Source organism: Mesoplodon mirus (genome assembly GCF_964341445.2).
Source record: "Mesoplodon mirus genome assembly, chromosome: 6".
Lineage (NCBI taxonomy): Eukaryota > Metazoa > Chordata > Mammalia > Artiodactyla > Ziphiidae > Mesoplodon > Mesoplodon mirus.
Window position 1 is genome coordinate 33,436,635 of NC_138982.1, and position 20,956 is coordinate 33,457,590.

The window sequence follows — 20,956 nt, forward strand, 5'->3', positions numbered from 1 at the left end:
CCAGAGGGGCTGGAGACTGAGGTCAGCCATATGTGCAGTTGACTATCTGTGTTTTGGCTCTAGACACCAAGGCTTGGGTGAGTCTCCCTGGTTGGTGATACTCTATGAATATTGTACACATCATTGCTGAGAGGAGTTAACCCTGTCCATGACCCCATGGGGAGACGACGACTGGAAGCACTGAATTCGAATCCCTCCTGGACTCTGCCCCATGCATCTCTTCCCTTAGCTGACTGTAACCTGGATCTTTTCACTGTAATAAACCGTAACCACAAGTATAACAGCTTTCAGTGAGATCTGTGAGTCCTTCTAGTGCATTATCAAAACTGAGGGTTTCTTGGGGACCCCCAAACTCACAATTGGTGTCAGAAGTGAGAGTGGTCTCTAACTTTGCACCTGCTCTGTGTAAGCTCAGGCAATGTCACTAACTTCCAGAGCCTGCCAGTTTTCCCTCTGTAAAAGTGTTGGCAATACCTCTTATAGGAGTGACGCATCTGGTAAAGTGCCTGTCACAGAGTAGATGCTCAATAGATACAGAAATGGAATTGGAATGTACATTTTACACAAATAAAACCCATGGTCCCATAAAATCCTATAGGTTTTGGCTAATATACTCTTACCCATAAAGAACAAGTAAAATTAAAATCAGAAATCAATCTCTAAAACTTATTTTAATGGCAAATTTCAATTTTCTGAGCACCAAATCTTAGACTACGGTCGCAGCTGAGAGGCAAAATTTACTATCTGAGCTTCATTTCTATCTCTTCTTCTTTCCTCTCCATTTTTCTTTTTTTCCTTCTTGTCTTTTTCCTGACAAAAAGCAGGCAAGGAGGGAAAGAAAAAGAATCAAAGGCCCCTAGATAATCTACTCAGTGAATTCTCAACCCCGGATAATAGGATTAACTGTTCCACCTTTGGCATTCCCTTGAGAGAAAAGCATCATTCTCTCCAGGTTCCAAAACACAGACAGGAAAATCACACAGCATGTCAACAGCAGATGGGACAGTAGGATTTTCTGGGTCTTTCCGCTTCACCAACAGCTCTTATCGGTGCATGTCACCAAAATGTCTGTAACTATGAGTCTGAACATGGAAAAGAAATGCCAAGGCACCGAAAAAGCCTGCATGGGAAGACACATTAGAAGAAATGCTTCTACAGGCATCACTGGTTCTCAACACCTCCCTTCTATTTCCAAGAGGCCTTGAATTTTACCCTAAAGTTCACCTTCCAAATATAGTAGACATGAACAGCCCAGGAGATACAGCTGATCCCCAGGATGTTCCCGATTCTGAATAAAATCTGTTCTAGAAAACAAAGGACTAGCAGGAAGATGCTTTTCGGGAAACCTACCGTTTTGGTGATCTCATTTTCAACTTCACGGAGGTCTGAATGTTTTTCCACGGTGGTATTAAGAAATATTTTCTTCAATTTAAACTCTGTCACGAAGGTTCTAACTGAAAATGAAAACATAACCTGTTAGACCTCACAAGGTTCACCTACGCATGGCTGAGTCTCTGTAAATCTCAAGGCACCCAACTTTGTTCCACCTCCCAGGATGCTCTCTGTGCATTTTTTCTCCTGGAGGGTAGAGACCACTCCTCCCTCTTCGGGGCTCCTCTAGCAATGGGAGCACCTACTGAGCTGAGCTGAAGACTCAGTTTGAGCAGACCTTTGGGTGAGAGGCTCCAAAGAGCCTTTTGCATATGTGTGAGGGCTCTGAATGAGCTTTCCTCATCTCTCCAGTGGCCTCCCACATCTTAGATGCTCAGTGAAGCTGTAACAGAGAAGAGAGATGAGCTGGTCTAAAGAATACACTTCCAGGAAGGCAGGGGGAGACGTGGGGTTGGAAAGACAAACGCTCGTGGGCCCCTATAAAGCTTCGGATGGAGGAAAGCTCTTTCTCTCTAGGTCTTTTACCAAGTTAGTCAGCCCTCCACCTCAAGGGCGTGCTCTAGTTTCCTCTTCTCATGAGAGTCACCTCCATCCATTCCCCATTCCTCTTGATCAGAGGAAATGCCTGTTCTATCATTGATAAAAGAGGCTTCCAGAAGCCAGGTTACTTCCCAAGATCATCCAGCTCCCAAGGGCCAAAATTAACATTTAACGTCATGTGTGTCCATCTTCCAAGTTCTTCTTTCCCCCTAAACCTCCAGCCCCCTGAGGAATCTCATAGTCTAAGGACAACCGAGTGGCTACAGAGAAAGGTGTCAAACATCTGTAGCAGGACTCCACTCAGGGGGCTGCCAGACTCCATGACTACAAGCCATATAATGAAAACAACCCATATTCAAGATACTGTTGGGTTCAGACATGAAAGAAAATAGCCCCATTTTCAAGGCCCATTTCACTCATAAAATAAAATTCTAGTTAACATCAATTTGTGCTGATTGGGCCCGAGGGTGATAGAACTTACAAATGGGCAGGCAATCAAAAATTAGGACAGGGCTTCCCTGGTGGCGCAGTGGTTGAGAGTCCGCCTGCCGATGTAGGGGACACCGGTTCGTGCCCCGGTCCGGGAAGATCCCACATGCCGCGGAGCGGCTGGGCCCGTAAGCCATGGCCGCTGAGCCTGCGTGTCCGGAGCCTGCGCTCCGCAATGGGAGAGGCCACAACAGTGAGAGGCCCGTGTACCACAAAAATAAAAAAATAAAAAATAAAAATAAATTAGGACAGCCTGCTTTATATCTGGCTCTTATCTTCCTTTAGATTAAATTCTTATCTTTCCCTCTGGACAAGAAAAAAATATAAATAAATCCAAACACAGAAACACATGAAGCTGCTCTTTCATAGAAAGCTTGCCTGCTGAATTAAGAAAAAGGCCCACAAATGAGCCAGGGAAAACATTTAACATCTTATACTTACTGTCTAAAGCCCTTAATCCTTATTTAACATCTTTTTTGCTTGTTCTACAGTTCAGTGAAGCCAGCTGCTTAGGACTCTTTCTGAGAAGCAGAGAGCTCTTTGAAAACATTCCTGGCCAAATGAGAGAGCTTCAGCATGCTCTAATTTGCATATTCCTCGGATGTGTATGAACAATGAAGCTAAATGACTTGAAAAGGGAAAGATGATTGTTAACACAATAAGTGGCTCTCCTCCTGATGCATGGTGCCTGTGGGACCCTCCACATACAGGCTTCCAGAACAGTCACCCTACCCCTTCGTCCTCCCATCTCACAGGTCTAGGTCTGTGCCCAGACCCTGTGCAGAAACATAAGTATGGTAACCATCAGGTATACAGATCTCTTCTGAACCAGGACAGTAAATGTGGCCTCTGCATCTGTGTGAATACGAATAAGGCACCGCAGTGTCCCCCCAGCCCTGCCCTCTCCCAGACACATTCCCATCTTCACACTGCAGTTACATCATCTGGCTTTAGGGCAATTTTTTTTTTCTCCCCCGCGGTACGCGGGCCTCTTACTGCTGTGGCCTCTCCCGTTGCGGAGCACAGGCTCCGGATGCGCAGGCTCAGCGGCCATGGCTCACGGGCCCAGCCGCTCCGCGGCATGTGGGATCTTCCCGGACCGGGGCACGAACCCGTGTCCCCTGTGTCGGCAGGCGGACTCTCAACCACTGCGCCACCAGGGAAGCCCTAGGGCAATTTTTAACTGTTGATTTACACAGGTTATCTAAATGATTTTTTAAAGATCCAAAATTATTGCTTTATATTCAAAGTAGTTTATCATTTTCATTGCTTTCAGCTCTGGTCCAAGAGATTAGAAGACTAATGTCAAAAGATACCTCCCATCTGGAGACCCCTACCATTTTCCAAGCTTGCTCAAATATATTATTTATTTGATCTTCATAAGAACCCTGAGTGGGAAGCAGAGCGGGTGGTAAACTGATTCTGCAGATGAGGGAAGTGATGCTCAGGGGTCAGTGTGCCGTAGGTGCTGGACATGGAGCTGGAAGCCTGGCATTTGAGTCCCTGGCAAGTGTCCTTTCCATACTGTTTCAAAATAAAATCATTTCCATCATCTCCATTCTTAAACTGAAAACTCCTTGCTGAATTCTTACAGGGTGTAGCTAAATGGAATAGGTGACCCAACTGCAAATAATCTATTAGAATACGAGGACGTCTCGACTTTGACTGATGTCTATATGCCCAGATTTTTCTTCCTTAAAAATAACGCTTTGACTTGATCCTTGTATTTTAAACAATTTTCTAAATTCTACCATTATTTTAGTAGGGTACCAACTACTGAAATACATTTCTAGCCCCAAGATGGAGCTGCACCTGCCTGGGGTGCCACGTCAGCAAGTCAAACTTTATAGAGTTCCTGTAAACGCTCCCCTTGACCAGTAATGCAGCATATCAGTCAGCCAGTCCCCAACAGCGAAGCCAACTCTGGGCTCTATACTTATTTCCTTGTTCCTTGATCTTTCTAAATAAGGTCAGATATGCAAGCCCAGCTAACCATGCCCTGTGTCCGCGTTGCTGCTTCTACGCGCTATAAAACTCACTCTTGCCCAAAGTGGCTCAGAAAGAGTCTTCCTTCCACTGCTTGTGAGAGAGACCCTGTACTTCCCCAGTCCATGGTCTGCTTTCCCTTGAGTAAAGGATATCAAACTCATTACCAAATGGTTTTAGTTTTGTCATTTGACACCACCTTCTTAAAAACTCTGATTATTCCCCTCAGCCTATGGGCAATGCAAGTCATGCAAAGAACACTTTCAAAGGACACAGACATTTGCTCTCTCAAAAACACATTTACTGAGCACTTTCTCTGTGTTGAGTATGACACTGGACAATATAAGATGATTCCAAGTTGAGTCACTGTACCCACCAGCTCCCTATCCAGCTTAGATAACTCTATCTTCCTCACTTGTAATTTCTTCAAGCTCTTCATTGACCTCGGCACTCTAACACAGATTACACAGCCTGTGTGCAAGAAAGCTCCCAGAACCAACACAGCACTGCGTGATGGAGGGACTGTGGGCTGCAAACCTGGTGTCCCATCAAGCGGTTGTACAAGCTGGGCCACTTAGTACTTTGTCAGGGCCTTAGTTTTCATTTGGGGTGTTTGCTTTTTAACCTGTAAAATGGAGATTATATCTAAAATGAACCAGCTTCATAAAATATTAAATTTGGGATCAAAATGTGACAAATTGTATGATACAATTATGGCAATAGCTTTGTCAAAACTATATCTTGTCTGTGGACAAGAACATGAAGATCTTTTTTTTTTTATTAATTAATTAATTTATTTATTTATTTTTGGCTGAGTTGGGTGTTCGTTGCCGTGCGCTGGCTTCTCATTGCGGTGGCTTCTCTTGTTGCAGAGCACGGGCTCTAGGCAAGCGGGCTTCAGTAGTTGTGGCTTGTGGGCTATAGAGCGCAGGCTAAGTAGTTGTGGCACACAGGCTTAGTTGCTCCGTGGCCTGTGGGATCTTCCTGGCCCAGGGCTCGAACCCCTGTCCCCTGCACTGGCAGGTGGATTCTTAACCACTGCGCCACCAGGGAAGCCCATGAAGATTGTTTTTAAAAATGAAAGAATGTGTGAATGTGGTAGGATAATTAGCGTTTTATTCTCTTTTCTCTCCCTAATTTTTTTTTTTAACTCTTTGGTTAGAATATTCTTTTGATTTTTTTTTCCCCCTAACCATAGGGTGGAATGGTTAAGCAAATAGTGTTATGCAGAAATGATGGCATATTTATGCAGTCATTACAAAGTTTGTATAATAGTTTCAATAACATGGAAAAATGTTTAAGGTATAAAGTTTGTACAAATACCATATGACTTCAACTATATCAAAATATAATACACACTAAAAAAGACTGCAAATAAGGTGCTACATCTCTGAGTGGTGGAATAATAGGCAGTGTCTTCCACTCCCTTCTATATTCCTTAAAATTATGCCTTGGGCAAATATTGATTTTGATTAGGGAGAAAAACAATAAATGTTATTTTGCAAAATACATTGTGGTGCAGAGAAAATTCCAAGATAGATAAACTCTCTTACCCAAATTGCATATCCCTTTTTCCAGCTGGTACCCCACTGGGCATCTGCAGGTGAAGGATCCCTGAGTATTGTTGCACATGGCCAGGGGTGGGCAGGGGTTTGAGAGGCATTCATTCACATCTGCAGAGAAGGGAACACAAGGTCACAGTGAATCTGCAGCAGGCAGCACAATCATAATCCAGTACAAGGGGCACTTCTAAGGGCCAAATGGCACTGGGTGTGATGGGGCCTGGAAACGAGTAGACACTACCCTTGTTCTCAAGGCGCTACCAGTCTACTGAGGGTGGGGGCAGCCATGAGTACATCTAACTATAAATATAAGGCAGGATTTGAAAGTCAAGAGAAAGTAATGATTTTGATGGAAGGGAGAATTAAGGGCTATTTCAAATAACATCTGGACTAAGACTGGAAGCATTTTCATCAGCAGATGTGGGTAGGGGGATTCTAGGCTGGGGCAGCAGCACAGTGAAGGTCAGGGGCAGGAAAGTGTCGGGGTTTTCAGGGAGTGGTGGGTGGCCCAGTGTGGCAGGGACGTAGGGAGCCCGCACGAGGGAGCCAGATCGTGGAGGCTCGTCAATGTCATTGTCCGACGTTGCTCTGCAGACAACACATAAGCATGCTAATTCTCAGGTAAGCAGGGTATGCATTGTAAAGTCTTACTCCCCTACACTCTGGAGGAAGAGGGAGTTTACTGCCTCTCTCAGTGTGATACTGTACTGTAGACCACTGCAGGTGACTCTTCCTCTTACCCACGTTGCAGTCATCTCCTCGCCAGGAAGGTGAGCACACACACTGGTACCCACGGCTGGTGGGGTCCACGACGCATTTCCCATCATGAAGACAAGGGTTAATGGCACAGCTGTTAACTGAAAACACATTTCAGATATAAAGCAGTGAATCACACAGGAGAGGTAAGGGCAGTGCTAGGTAAATATTTAGTTCTCCCAGCTAATATTTGATTCTTGCTTATTTCTGTGTACTTGCCCTGAACGGCCACACTACGAAATAGAATGGGTTCCCAGAGGTGCAGAAGAGATGTATTGGGACTACACACGTGTTAGACAGTTGGATCCCTACATGCAGGAGCTGGTTCCAATCCAAATACTGCTTACGAGTCCCTCGGCTCGGGAATGACGATTACATTGCCTTGGGATACTTAACAAATTCGACTTGAATCAATGCCAATTTAAAACACACGTTAAGGAGACAATGAGGCCTGATCAACCATCCTCTGTGCTCCAAGTTTTCTCTTTTCTAAAGGTCTCACACCGTAACCGGGCCTCCACATAACGTGCAGTCCTTCAGAACAATGCCTGCAGGTAAGCACTACGACACCCTCTCTTTACGCGGTGTGACCATGAGCCTGTCTAATTCATCCAGGCCCTGGCGATGCACAAGCTCCACTGAACTCTTGGACTCCCAGCTCCCAGGTGCAGTGGCCACGCTCTCTGTTTGGGTCTGTATAACTGGCCTTGTCATGCTGCAGTTATACAATAACTGCCTAATAAAGGTTTCTGACGCACAGTTAGAAAAGCCAAAACTCATAACAGAAGGAGAAAAATCATCTCCAAGGAGAAAAGTCAGTGGTAGAATGAGAAAGAGAAGGCAGAAGTCAAGAGTTCTTACTCCAGAATAACCCTGAAGACAAATGGGCTAAACCCGAAGATGGTGTCCCGGCTCCTCACTGCTACTTCATATCTACCTTGAATCACCTGCATGAGCGTAGCACCTATATGTACAAACACTGCACCCATGGACTCTGTCACAAAAGACATAGCAACAGCCAGTAACAGTGTTCCTCATACTCACCTACAGTTATCACTGCAATGGCTATAATTGGCTTTAAGGGACACTTGTGAATTATGCTCTACCCGGTATTGGAATATATTTGGCATCTGGAAATGAAGCCTGGAGTCCTGAAGCAGAGATCCCAAACTTGCCAGAAGAAGGAGCCAGCTTCCATTCCCCAGCAAGGCTCGGACCACTGGCACCGAGCCCGTGGGGGCACCGATGCATCAGGGCTCTGCGGGGCTGCGTGGGGTCCATGGCCCTCCAGCCACGAGCTGGATGATGGCTGCCTGGTTGGAACTCGGCTTCTAACTCCCTTCCCTTCTTCCCTCCTCCCTTCAGTCCCCATTTCACCCCTTCACCAACAGCAGTTTTCCTTTCCTGAGTCTGGACAAGCTAAATATCCAGCAAATTTTGACCCTGACATCAAAGAAGGTATCATCCTACTTCCTTCTACTTTTCCTTAAGTGATAAAGAATCATGTGGATGGCTTTATTCCCCTTGTCCCAGCAACTTCAACATGGATATAAAGATACATAACCTCAGTGCAATGTCATACAGTCACTATGGGAAAGGTTAGTTCATCATCCTCTCACCGAACACATCTCTCCACCCACATTTATCCACTGACATCATAATCTTAGGGAGACAAAGGAGCCTGGGCTCCCCTGGATCAAGAGAAGTTTCCCCAGTGACTGGGGGGCTGGCTGACTAACTCAGAAGCTCGTGGCTCTGATCTGGGAGCAGGCACCTGCTCACCCTGTGTCTCAGACAGGCCACCTAAAGCTTCTTGACTCCAGTTTTCCACCCTTCAATCCTGCTTCACTACCCCACTCTGGCTTTGCTAGAGTTAAAGGCATGCTTGAAAAGCTCTTGCAATTACGGGGCATTACAAGTTACAATGGCACTGCCACTGACGTCACACATGGCCAGCGGCATCCTCTGCTCTTTCTCCAGGAAGAATTCTGAAACTCAGGGGTGAGAAGACCGTCACCGTGACATTCTTTTCTGATTTAAGTGCTCCAACAGAAAGCGTTTGAGATCACAAAGCAGACACTGTCCTATGGCGGATACCAGCCACCCCGAGCCCCGTGCAGCCTCAGTGTGCTTGTGCGACTGTGTTGTCCTACCTGAGGCTGGAGATGACGGTGCTGTGGACGACTGGGTGCTGCTCTGAGCAGTGAAGGTGGTCGATGTAGATGTCAACACCTTAGCTGTAGAAACAGGTGTGCTTTGGGGGGAAGGAGATGTTCTGAGGAAATGTGAAGCCAGGCTGTGCTCTTCTGTAGGGGCAAGCCCCGTGGTCCATTCTTTTGCTGATGTGGGCACACTGGTCAGGGCGATCGATCCGGTGGCGGCATCTCTATTCACTGGGCTCCTTTCTGTGGTGACGGCACCTTCTGTTGAGATGCGTACCACTAGGATTTCAGGACTGGTTGGCGGGAGCTGTTTTCCGGCCACTGTCTGTACTGTTGTAGGACCACCCGTCAGAGATGCTGTGCTTGATGGGGGTTGGGGGCTGGGCACGGGGGGATGAGAGGTCTGGAGAGTGGTAGCTACCAAAGCTGGAGACGTCTGGGCTAAGCTGGTGCTTGTGGCTGGAAGGGTTTGCTCAGTGGAGGACTCCGTTAAGGCCAGGGACAAAGGGATCCCCAGAGGAGACCTCACTGTTACAGTTTCCGTGGCCTCCACGGGCAGAGTCTCTAGGCTCTGTGGCTTTGATTCCGTGACGAGCTTCCCAAGGTGTGGGCTGCTCTGGTTCTTAGGATCTGCTGTTTGACTGCTGGGGAGCATTGCCACGGATGATGCCATTATCGACGTCCAGGCTGAAGTCACAGGAGTGTCCCTTGCCTTGGGCAGGACCAGGGTAGAAGATGAAGGTGGGAGGATTGTCTGTGAGACAGACGGCGAGACAGGGGCAGATGCTGTCAGGGATACTAGTGAGGGTGGTGGCGAGGAAGACAGAGGTGTGGGCACATCAGGGGCGGACTGCAGTGGGTGAGTGGAGGCCCTGGTCGATGGCAAAGTTGATGAGAACAACCGGTAGGACTGTGACACTGAGGGCTGGGGCAAGGGGGGCCCTGACGAAGAAGCCAATGACGTATCGCCAACGGATTCAGCATCAGTGTCCAGAAGAACCTGAGTGGTCAGCATATTAACGGCGGGTGTGCGGGATGGAGGGCTGGCCGTGCGCAGAACTAGTGCCGCAGTGGAAGACTGAGCGTATTCGCCATCGTGGGATGAGACGTTGCTTCTCTCTGCCTGAGCCTGAGAAGAGGAAGAAGAGTCTGACTGCAAAGAGCTTGAGATCTTAACAGAAGAGGTGGAACTCTCCCTTACGTCCAAGGATGAACTGTGGTCTGCAATGGACAGCAGTGCCCGTTCCCCTTTGGTGAAAGGAGCTGAAACGTAGGTGTGGTCTGTGTAGTCACTGGACGTCCCGTGTTCAGGGTGTGTGCCACTCACTGCATCGTAGCTCATTCCAGTGACTGCAAAGGGAAAAACCAAAGTTAGGTCAACTAAACAGACATCTGTGAACCTGCACTATGAGACAGACTTTCAGTGTCCCACCCATGAACGCCTGGGGGGTGACACACTTTCTCTGGATAGAGACAGTACGGGGAAGCGGGCAGGGTTTGAGTCTGCAGTGAGAGGACCTGCCCTCCTGTGAGGAGCACAGCGGCAGCAGGGGAAATGGTAATAAAAGAGAAGCGGGGCCAGGGGCTGAAGAATAGGGAACAGGTCCAAATTCCTTCCACAGGCCTTTTTTGATGAAAGCAAACTAGTATCTGAAAAGCTCTTAAGACCCCAAATAGAACAATTGTTATGCCTAAATGGAAAAAGGAAAACCCTCCCAACTTTCCATTCTGTACAATGAGATATTTCTTTCCCAGGAGACTGGCCTAAGCCACAACATGGCCGGGTTTCTTTATTGCAAGCATCCTGCCAGACAGCACCGCAAATGCCTGGGGCAAGTGTTGGGGAGGTGGGGGAACCCGGAAAGTCCTCTTCACAGGGAGCCGGTAAGGCACTTTCTGGGTTGACAGCGAACTCGATCACTCTAGGATCACAAGCAAACTGACACATGAGCCGAGGGAACGCGGCAAGAGATCCTGTCCATCACCTCCGTCACCTCCCAGCACTCGCGAGGCTGCCAGTGAACCCGAGACCGCGTGGGCATCCCAGGTCGCCGTCACGTTCCCCCGCTGCGTGGGGCGCTCCGCGTCTCTGGGCGTCGCCGCCGAGCGCTGCACATCCCCAGGAGTCGTGCTGCCATTGGTGAGAGATCGCAGCGTGCGCTCTCCGATTCCAGTGAAAGTAGCCCAGGTGTGCGGGCTGTGAGCATGGGCTCCGGGCGCCCCCTCCTCCACTTCGGAACTGACGGCCAGCTCAGGACTGTCTTCGGTGGCTGCGAGAGGGCCAAAAAGGGGAGGGCCGGTCACTCCGGGCGTAGAGCTGGGCTGTGTCAGCCAGACGCTTCCCTACGCTTTCTCAGTGTTTTTATTTGAAACTGACAAGGTGAAAACCCAAAATGTGTGCTGTTCTTGCAAAGGCACCAGTGACTGAAACCTCAGGAAGTAGTGCAGGGGTCAGCGTTGCTGTTTAGGTGGCTTGGATTTATGTGAAGGTTTATTGCTTAGTGAACAGGATTGATATGGTATTTCTGCTCGGTGATACATAATAAATAGTGTTTATGTCAGGGAAATTGGTGGTGGCGGCGGGAGAGGTGAACAGTGGGCAAAAGACTAACAACCCTGCTGGGGTTTTAGACCCGACAAGGCCTCGGAGGGAGGCCAGTATCACCTGGAAGGCTTTTACCTCCTGGTAGGACAAGCGATACATGACTGACACAACAACATTAATCATTAGAGAAATGCAAATCAAAACTACAATGAGATATCATCTCACACCAGTCAGAATGGCCATCATCAAAAAATCTAGAAACAATAAATGCTGGAGAGGGTGTGGAGAAAAGGGAACCCTCTTGCACTGCTGGTGGGAATGTGAATTGGTACAGCCACTATGGAGAACAGTATGGAGGTTCCTTAAAAAACTACAAATAGAACTACCATATGACCCAGCAATCCCACTACTAGGCATATACCCTGAGAAAACCATAATTCAAAAAGAGTCATGTACCAAAATGTTCATTGCAGCTCTATTTACAATAGCCAACCTAAGTGTCCATCATCAGATGAATGGATAAAGAAGATGTGGCACATATATACAATGGAATATTACTCAGCCATAAAAAGAAACGAAATTGAGTTATTTGTAATGAGGTGGATAGACCTAGTCTGTCATACAGAGTGAAGTAAGTCAGAAAGAGAAAGACAAATACCATATGCTAACACATATATATGGAATTTAAGAAAAAGAAAATGTTATGAAGAACCTAGGGGTAAGACAGGAATAAAGACACAGACCTACTAGAGAATGGACTTGAGGATATGGGGAGGGTGAAGGGTAAGCTGTGACAAAGCGAGAAGAGTGGCATGGACATATATACACTACCAAACGTAAAATAGATAGCTAGTGAGAAGCAGCCGCATAGCACAGGGAGATCAGCTCGGTGCTTTGTGACCACCTAGAGGGGTGGGATAGGGAGGGTGGGAGGGAGCGAGACGCAAGAGGGAAGAGATATGGGAACATATGTATATGTGTAACTGATTCACTTTGTTATAAAGCAGAAACTAACACACCATTGTAAAGCAATTATACTCCAATAAAGATGTAAAAAAAAGGCCTGCTGTTCTATACTGTCTGTCATTCTATAGTGTAGTTCTTCACCCTAGCACATCAGTGAGAAATAGCATTGTGGTCAGAGGTTACGGGGTGGGCTTGGTTTGTTGTTTTTTTTTTTTAATGTATATGTTTTATTTCCTTGGTAGGGATGGAACAGGGACAGGTGACACATGAACAAGTATCCTTTTACTCCTTTCTTGGGTATATGTTTTATGCTATAAACTGAAAGAATCTTAGATTATTATATTATCAAATAAATCCTTTTCAGAAATGATGGAAATGAGGTCCAATTCTTCTTGGCGTACATATCTGGATCTAATGAGACAAACAGGCTCTTTTCTGATTCTTATTCTTATTCCCAGATCAGTCTAGCCCTTGACGCCCCATGGACCTACCTTGGTGGAAAATGGATACAAAGCTGAGTGTAGGTTCTCTTCATGATAGGTTTGCATTAACTGACAGACAGGAATGGGGACAGGGACACACAGTGACCTGGGGCAGCACTGAGAAAGCCAGGACCCAGTCACGGATGTGATCTGACCCAGGCAGCAGGACTTAAGAGACCCACAGAAAGTCCACCAGGAGAGGCTGGAGAGTTGAGTGTACCCGAGCACAATCTCCCTGGCAAAGAGGACAGGGCTGGGACGGACAATGATGGTCGAGGCTCTGTTACACAAGACTTAGGCCAACAATGCTGTCATGCTGACAGACTTAACACAGGGGAAAGTCATGCCCTGAAACAGAGGGGCTGCCTCTGAACCCAGAAAAAGGAATGAACCAAGAACTCTGAAAGCTGGACGGCAGAATCGGTCAGCTGTGGGCTCTTCAGAGGAAAAGGGAGAAAGCATTATGTTAACCCAGAGTGGGGTGACTTCAGGAATGAGGCTGTTCCTTATCTGGTGCTTTAGAACCGAACCCCAAGGTCCACTCACACTGAGGTCACATTTTCCACACCAATCAACTGTGCCCTGACTGCAGAGTGCAGGATACTGAAGAGATGGAAGAGGGAAAGGCTATGGGACATGAACTCCTGGTCTGGGATGGCAAAAATTCGGAGTGCCACAGGGGTAGGGTGGAAAGGATTCCTTGTGTTTAGGAGACAGATAGTGTGTTTTCCATTCACAGACATAAAAGAGCACAAATAGCCTCCACCCATACATATGGTATTCTTTACGATAAAGCGTAGCGTATGCTTTTCCACGTCACATCAGTAGTGACAAATGTTAATTTTCCTCATCAATTAGGGTACTCATAGGGGGGAAAAGAGCTGCTATTATGAGTGGTGGAGAGGTAAGAATTTAAACCTATTATAAGCTTAAATGATAAGTTACTGCATTTTTGCTTTAGTCAGCATACAATTACATTGATAAGGCTGTTGAGAATTGTTTTTAAATATTTTCCAAAAACAGTATTAAAAAGAAACATCAAAGGAAAAGTTTTCTCAAACTGATAGATTGGACTTCATCAAAATTAAAAAATTTGTGCTGCAGATGACAACATCAAGGAAGTGAAAAAACCCACAGAATGGGAGAAAATGTCTGCAAATCATATCTCTGATAAAGGACGAGTATCCAGAATATATAAAGAACTCTTACAGTGCAATTAAAGAAAGACAAATAACCCAATTTAAAAGCCGTCAAAAGATCTACATAGACTTTTTCAAAGAAGATATACAAATGGTCAGTGAGCACATGAAAAGATGCTCACCATCATTAGTCAGCTGGGAAAACTGCAAACCAACACCATTTGAGACATCACTTCACACCCACTAAGACGGCTAGAATCAAAAACGCTGGACGATAACAAGTGGTGGTAAAGGTGTTAAGAAACCGGAACCCTCGTACTTTGCTGGCGGGAATAGAAAACAGTGCAGTCACTCTGGAAAACAGTCTGGCAGTTCCTCAAAGGTCAGAAATAGAGCTACCATATAACCTGGCAATTCCAAGAGCACACAGAAACTTGTACTTGAATGTTCACAACAGTACTATTCATAATAGCCAGAAGGTGGGAACAATCCACCCATCCAACAATGGATAAAAGCATAAACAAAATGTGGCGCATCCATATGATGGAATAGTATTTGGCTATACAAAGGAACGAAGCACTGAGATGCTGCAATGTGGATGAGCCTTGAAAACATGATGCTAAGTGAAAAATACAAAAGGCCACATACTGGATGATTCCATGTATAAGAAATGTCTAGAAGAGGCAAGTCCATAGAGACAAAAAGTAAATTAGTGGATGTCAGAGGCTGGGAATAGCAGAGAATGGGGAGAGGCTGCTGATGAGCTCAGAGTTTTTTTGGGGTGATGAAAACGTTCTGGCATTAGATAGTTGTGATGGTTGCCCAACTTTGTGAATATACTGAAACCCACTGAACTGTACACTTTTAAGTGGGTGAATTGTATAGAATGTGAATTATATCTCAATAAAGCTGTTTAAAAGGTGGGGAAAGGAGAATTTCTCTCCATGAAAGCCCAGACCTGGGGTGAACAACCACTCACGAGAAGCTGATACTTTCACCTTCCAGAAGCTGTGTGATTGGGGCAGGCATGGGGGTATGGCGGGGGGGGGGCGCTATATGGGGTGGAAGGACACGGCAGAGAAGTCCCCCCCGAGCTGTGCGTGGGAGGGGCACATGGCCACAGCAGCATCTTGGAGATGGAACAGAAAAACTAGGGGATATACAGGGATATCGGTATCAACCAGCTAGAAGGATGGCCTGGGAATAATGAGGGGCCCACGGAGCTATTTCATTAATGCGGCAGATGATTGCAGCCCAGGCACCCCTCCACCGTCTGCGGGGTGCGGTTTCATGAACGGAGACTCACTGGAGCGCTCCCCGCGTGGTGCCCAGAAGCCCAGGCTTTCTGAGGAGGATGAAGACAACGACTCGGTGGCCGGTTCAGAATAGCTCCTCTCACTAGGAGCTGGGTCACTTCCTCGAGACTGTGGAGCGGAGGCTGAAAACCGGGTCAAAACCGAAGCGTTCACAACCTCAGGATGGGAAGTGGAGCTTCCGGTCGCATCTGCGAACGGCTCGCTGTCGGTCAAGAACAAGCGAGCGGTGCTCTCTCCACCTCTTGCCGGCGGGACTGACCGAGACACAGTCGCTGTCTGAGACACGGGGCTGCCACTCCCCGCACCAGAGCTGCTGGCGAGTTGGTGTCCTCTGGAGGCTGAAAGGTGTCAGAGAGAAAAGGCCATCACATGGATGCAAGAGAGATCCCTCCACAACCGAGACGCGAGTCTTCCCTAGGAGAAGGTGCCCTTTGCAAGGACCTTGTATAGTATTTACTATACGTGTAACCTGACGTGCATTTTCAGATTCTAAATAATTATTTCAAAACTCTCCAGTAGGGCTTCCTTGGTGGCGCAGTGGTTAAGAGTCCGCCTGCCCATGCAGGGGACACGGGTTCGTGCCCCGGTCCGGGAAGATCCCACATGCCGCGGAGCGGCTGGGCCCGTGAGCCATGGCCGCTGAGCCTGCGCGTCCGGAGCCTGTGCTCCGCAACGGGAGAGGCTACAACGGTGAGAGGCCCGCGTACCGCAAAAAACAAAAACAAACAAAAAAACCAAAAAACCTCTTCAGTGTCAGTAAGAGATCAATACTAAAGATAAAAATGGGTGAAGACGGGAGCTTTTAAACAGTATGTGCAAAGCAGAGTAACTTATAGGCCTGAGTGTTTTATTCTCTTTCCCCAAAAACACGGGGTGGTATGAGCCAGTGAGTATGCTGTTACGCCCATCAAATACAATGTGCCCAAATACTGTGCTTAGAGCATTTTTCTAAGACAGTTCTATTATTAATAAAACTATTTTTGGGGACTTCCCTGGTGGTCCAGCAGTTAAGACTCCGTGCTCCCAGTGCAGGGGGCCTGGGTTCCATCCCTGGTCAGGGAACTAGATCCCGCATGCCGCAACTAAAAAGATCCCGCACACCACAACGAAGATCTCACATGCTGCAACTAAGACCCAGTGCAGCCAAATAAATAAATAGATTTATTTTTTAAAAAAAGATTATTCTAATTTTGAAGTATAGCAAACAAAAAATCAACTATAGGGGGTACACTAAAACCATGAATTTAGGGAGTATGTTTATATCTGCACAGAAGATAACTGATGCTAGCTTTAAAGAGCGGGCCAGCTCTCAGTTTGAAGATGATGCTGTAGAGTGACAAGATGCACCAGCAGTGGGACCTCAAGGCGGGGGTCTCAACTCTGTGGTGAGTGAGCTGAAGACCACACACTCACTACTTAAACCTGCTGAGCCTCAGTTTCCTCATCTACAAGAACGCAGGAGGAATGATGCCTGTTTGACTAATTTCACAACATTGTCATGAGGATGAAAATCCAAATGAGATAATGTGGTATACCAGATAAAGGAGATGGTATTATCCAAGAACACAGTGGTTTTTTTTTTTTTAAAGGTTGCAAATGGTCTTAAAGTGATTCCTTGAGAAAATGCAACAATTTAAAAAATGTCCATAATAAATCAAATAAAGATCGAAGACTTACTTGGGGAATCATTTTGCCAAAATTCCCCTGAGACCTTGGAGGATGTAAGGCCAACTCCATTTTCTGTGGATGGCTTAGTGAGTGCCCCATCCCCTGCGCTCCTGATTACTCCACTGTTTCTTCCCCACCCTGCCTCAGAGGGTGAAGAATGGACTGATGCTGAAGTTGTGGTCATTTCAGAGTCCTCAGGGAAACGCTCTGGCTCATTTAGAGGTCCTGGACTGATGGCTAAAGACTGGAGCATCCTTGGGACACCGTCGGGGAACATGGTAGCAACATGGACACTCTTTGTCCCACTGACCGAGGGGCTGTGGACAGCAGTGGAGTCGTTTAAATCCTCCGTACTTCCAGAAGCTAAAATGGAAGAAAATATGCTTCAAGATTAGTTGGGGTGTATCTGGATACAAATGATGTTAATTACGTTTCGGTAGATGAATATAGATAAGGTGGATCTAATAGATAAACACACATAACACACTCATCCGCCCTCTCCTCACAGAGCTAAGTGGAGAAGCATGAGGTCCTTCACCGAGCACAATAAAAGCTTCAGATCAAGCTAAGAGGAAGACAGGAGAAAGCCTCTAGACATGATTTGCATTTGTCTTTATAGACGAAGCTAAAAACTTCTGCTCTTGAATCCCACTTTATTACTTACACAGGACAGACCATTGTAACAAGGTGCAGCATTTGTTTTCGTTTGTTTCAGCAGTGTAACCCTTTTGTTCAAATGCTATTATAGATTAAAACCCACACATATGGGCTCCCCTGGTGGCACAGTGGTTGAGAATCCGCCTGCCAATGCAGGGGACACGGGTTCGAGCCCTGGTCCGGGAAGATCCCACATGCTGTGGAGCAACTAAGCCCGTGCGCCACAACTACTGAGCCTGCGCTCTAGAGCTCGCGAGCCACAACTACCGAGCCTGCACGTCATGACTACTGAAGCCCGTGTGCCTAGAGCCCGTGCTCCGCAACAAGAGAAGCCACCGCAATGAGAAGCCTGTGCACCGCAACGAAGAGTAGCCCCCACTCGTTGCAACTAGAGAAAGCCCACAGCAAGAAGGCCCAATGCAGCCAAACATAAATAAATAAAATAAATTAAAAAAACAAACCCATACATAAAAATGAATCAAAGTGGGTGCCTTGCAGGGGGCCCAGTCACCACTTAGGAGGCCTAGGGCTCTGCAGACCACAGTCAGAACAATGCTGGCCTAGAATAGTAATTCCCAGCCTTGCCACCATCAAGTGTTCTTTATTATTCCCCACCTCATGGCCATAGTAAACCTTATGTTTTGAAAGACTATTAACTGAGCTGCATTTATTAAGTAACGGAGCTTCTAATCAGCAGGGGATACTGATTGTTACCCCACTGATGTGATTTAATTCCATCCAAAAGCAACAGGCTCCATTACTACAGTTAGCTCATTAGGCTTGGGAGGCCAGCTCTCGAGCTCACATACTACTCCAGGAGGTCAAGGACTCCAGGTTGAGAACAGCTTTTCTGATGAAATGGATGGCAGACACTGGATCAATTGTCAAGAACCTCAAGAACTGACTTATACACCACTGGTCAAAACGTGCAGTGTGCTCTGCAGAAGTACTGTGGCTTGCTGGTGGTTCCCTTCCACAAGGAACTTTCCAGAGGACACCCTGAGAAATGCCCTCCAGAAGGGCTCCTTGAAATCTTCATTCCAAACACGAATAAACTGCAGGAAATCTTGGTGAGTGGGCAAGATCCAAAGGTAAGAAGGAAGAGTGCTTTTTTTTCTTTTTAAGCCAAAATTTTTTAAAAAGTACTCTCTATACCTATATAACGAAAGGCTTCAAATTGTTAATTATGACTCAGGAAAGGAAAAAAGAAAGTTCTCATTATAAATGGTTCCCTGAAGATGAGTCCAATGTGCAGTCATGACCAAAAGCACAAATAAATATCAAATATATACATATAGGGAGAGCACAGGAAACAGAAAGGTTCCTTTCACTTTTGTACAAAACCATAGAACCAGGTATACCTAGAACATAGGCCGCAGGTCTGGTCACTGGACCTTCATGGAGACAAGGAAGATGCAGGCAATCCATAAAACTAGTAATTAAAACATGGGAATATAGTTTCATCCTATAGCCATACCTACTTAAAAACAAAAACAAATGGACCTGGGGTTTTTGAGCACAAGCCACCCATTCTCCTTGCTTGACCCTGCGATAAACCTTTCTCTGCTCCAAACAAACAAACAAACAAACAAACAAACAAAAAAGGCTCAGTATAAAAAAAGGAAAGCACAACACAGACATGCCCCAAATCCTCACTCGCCCACTTAGCTTCTCAGGCCTAACTTCATTAGAGTCACCATCTATATCCACCAATTACAGCCTCATCAGATTGCTGAGTGCTCTTTCAAAACACTTTTACTCCCAGTAAATTACATTATTTCATGAATTCAATGCACAGTGAGGTTTTATTGGACTCGGCATGAATACCTGTCCAGCAAAGCAATGGCCTCAGAAATACAATTGTAAAAGTTACAACTGCTGGAAGTCACAAAAGGAAAATGGCTAGGTTTTCCCTGACCCTGAGGGCTCTGTGGAACACTGCTTCACCATCTCATTATCATCAGTATTAAAAGCTCTGCCTTTTACTAACCACTTACGATGTGCCACTACTTCATGTACACCTCCATATATTGTGTCAAGTAAGTACTTTATAATCTTGTTGCATCCTCACAGTAAAGCTACGAAGCAGTGTGAATACTTCTGTAGAGCTGGTGCTTCTTAATAAAAGGAGAAAATGCTTGGTCAAACTAACCTACAGTCACCACTTATGTTACTAAATGAGCACCTGCTAAATACATCTAGGGTGAAATGTACCATGTTTCTAATCAGCAGACCAGCACTATTGATTATTTAATAATTGCCTTTCCTTGCTCATTTTCTACCCTTGAAGCAGCCATTCAAAAATGGGAAGACCATCCATTTGGGAGCAGAAAAAAGCCTAAATTCCCTAATCTTTATAATAGGAGGTGAAAAGAATGCCTACTCCTCTGAGAAAACTATATGGGTCACTTTCCCATCACAACACAACATACTGGAGCCTCAGGCATGCATCACGGTGCTCACCCTTGGCTTGGATGCTATCCAGAACTTGCCAAAAATCTGGCAGGAGCGGCTGATATTTGTGAAAGATATGCTAAATCTACAACCTTCTGAGTTATTTATATCCTCTTCCTTTACAAAGTGAAATCACCAGGAAGCAATTTACCTGGACCACATTAGCTCAGCTACCCAAAGAAACACTTGCATGAGTTGAGATCCATTATTACACCCTCAGCTCCTATTGAGAATCGACAGAAAATATCAACTTTTAAAGAACATCAGCACAGTTTCCACAAAAGAGCAATTGAAGGCATTTTCTGTTATGAGCCTCAACATTCCTTATAAATATTCCTCTTAGAATGTACTGCCCCCAAAACACTGAAGCCTATGGGTGAAATTGTATACTCACTTTATCTGACAATAATATCATGCCTCACCCGGTTTCCCTTTGTGCCCTGGCTTCCAGGAAGCTCAGTACTAAATTCAGTGCTCAATTGTAGCCATTTTCACATAATTCAATATACACATATCTCTTTTTGCCTTTAAAAGAGAACTTTTTCCCCTATTAGTTGCTTTGCTTACTTTCCCCCTAATTATCAAATAGTACATGGTCATTATAGAAAATATAAAAAGTACAGAAGGAAAAAAAGCAACAAAAGATCTAAAGCAGCAAGGAAAATAATTTCAAACAGCTTCCAATCTCTTTTTTAAAAATCTGAGTTAGCTGTCTGGGCTTTTACCTGCTTTAACACATACATTTATTAGCATGCAATTTATTTTTGGAAGCAGGTAACCCCTGAGTACCTGAGCTTCAGAAGAGGTTGTGCTGTGTGTATGTTTCTATGTAGCAGAATGAG

At 45.9% G+C, this 20,956-nt stretch overlaps 1 protein-coding gene across 3 annotated transcripts in view; it reads right to left on the reverse strand.

Moving 5' to 3' along the window:
• Positions 1-20,956, reverse strand: part of HEG1 (heart development protein with EGF like domains 1) — an 81,351-nt gene that overhangs the window by 31,706 nt on the left and 28,689 nt on the right. For 2 of the 3 annotated variants that reach the window (XM_082626125.1, XM_082626124.1), the window contains exons 4-10: positions 17,013-17,366; positions 15,326-15,673; positions 10,873-11,157; positions 8,879-10,237; positions 6,710-6,826; positions 5,961-6,080; positions 1,351-1,454 (exon numbers count right to left, since the gene is read on the reverse strand). In XM_082626125.1, the coding sequence (XP_082482251.1) occupies positions 1,351-1,454; positions 5,961-6,080; positions 6,710-6,826; positions 8,879-10,237; positions 10,873-11,157; positions 15,326-15,673; positions 17,013-17,366 (2,687 nt within the window). The remainder of the gene's footprint in view (positions 1-1,350; positions 1,455-5,960; positions 6,081-6,709; positions 6,827-8,878; positions 10,238-10,872; positions 11,158-15,325; positions 15,674-17,012; positions 17,367-20,956) is intronic. The other variant, XM_082626126.1, reaches the window with a different exon arrangement.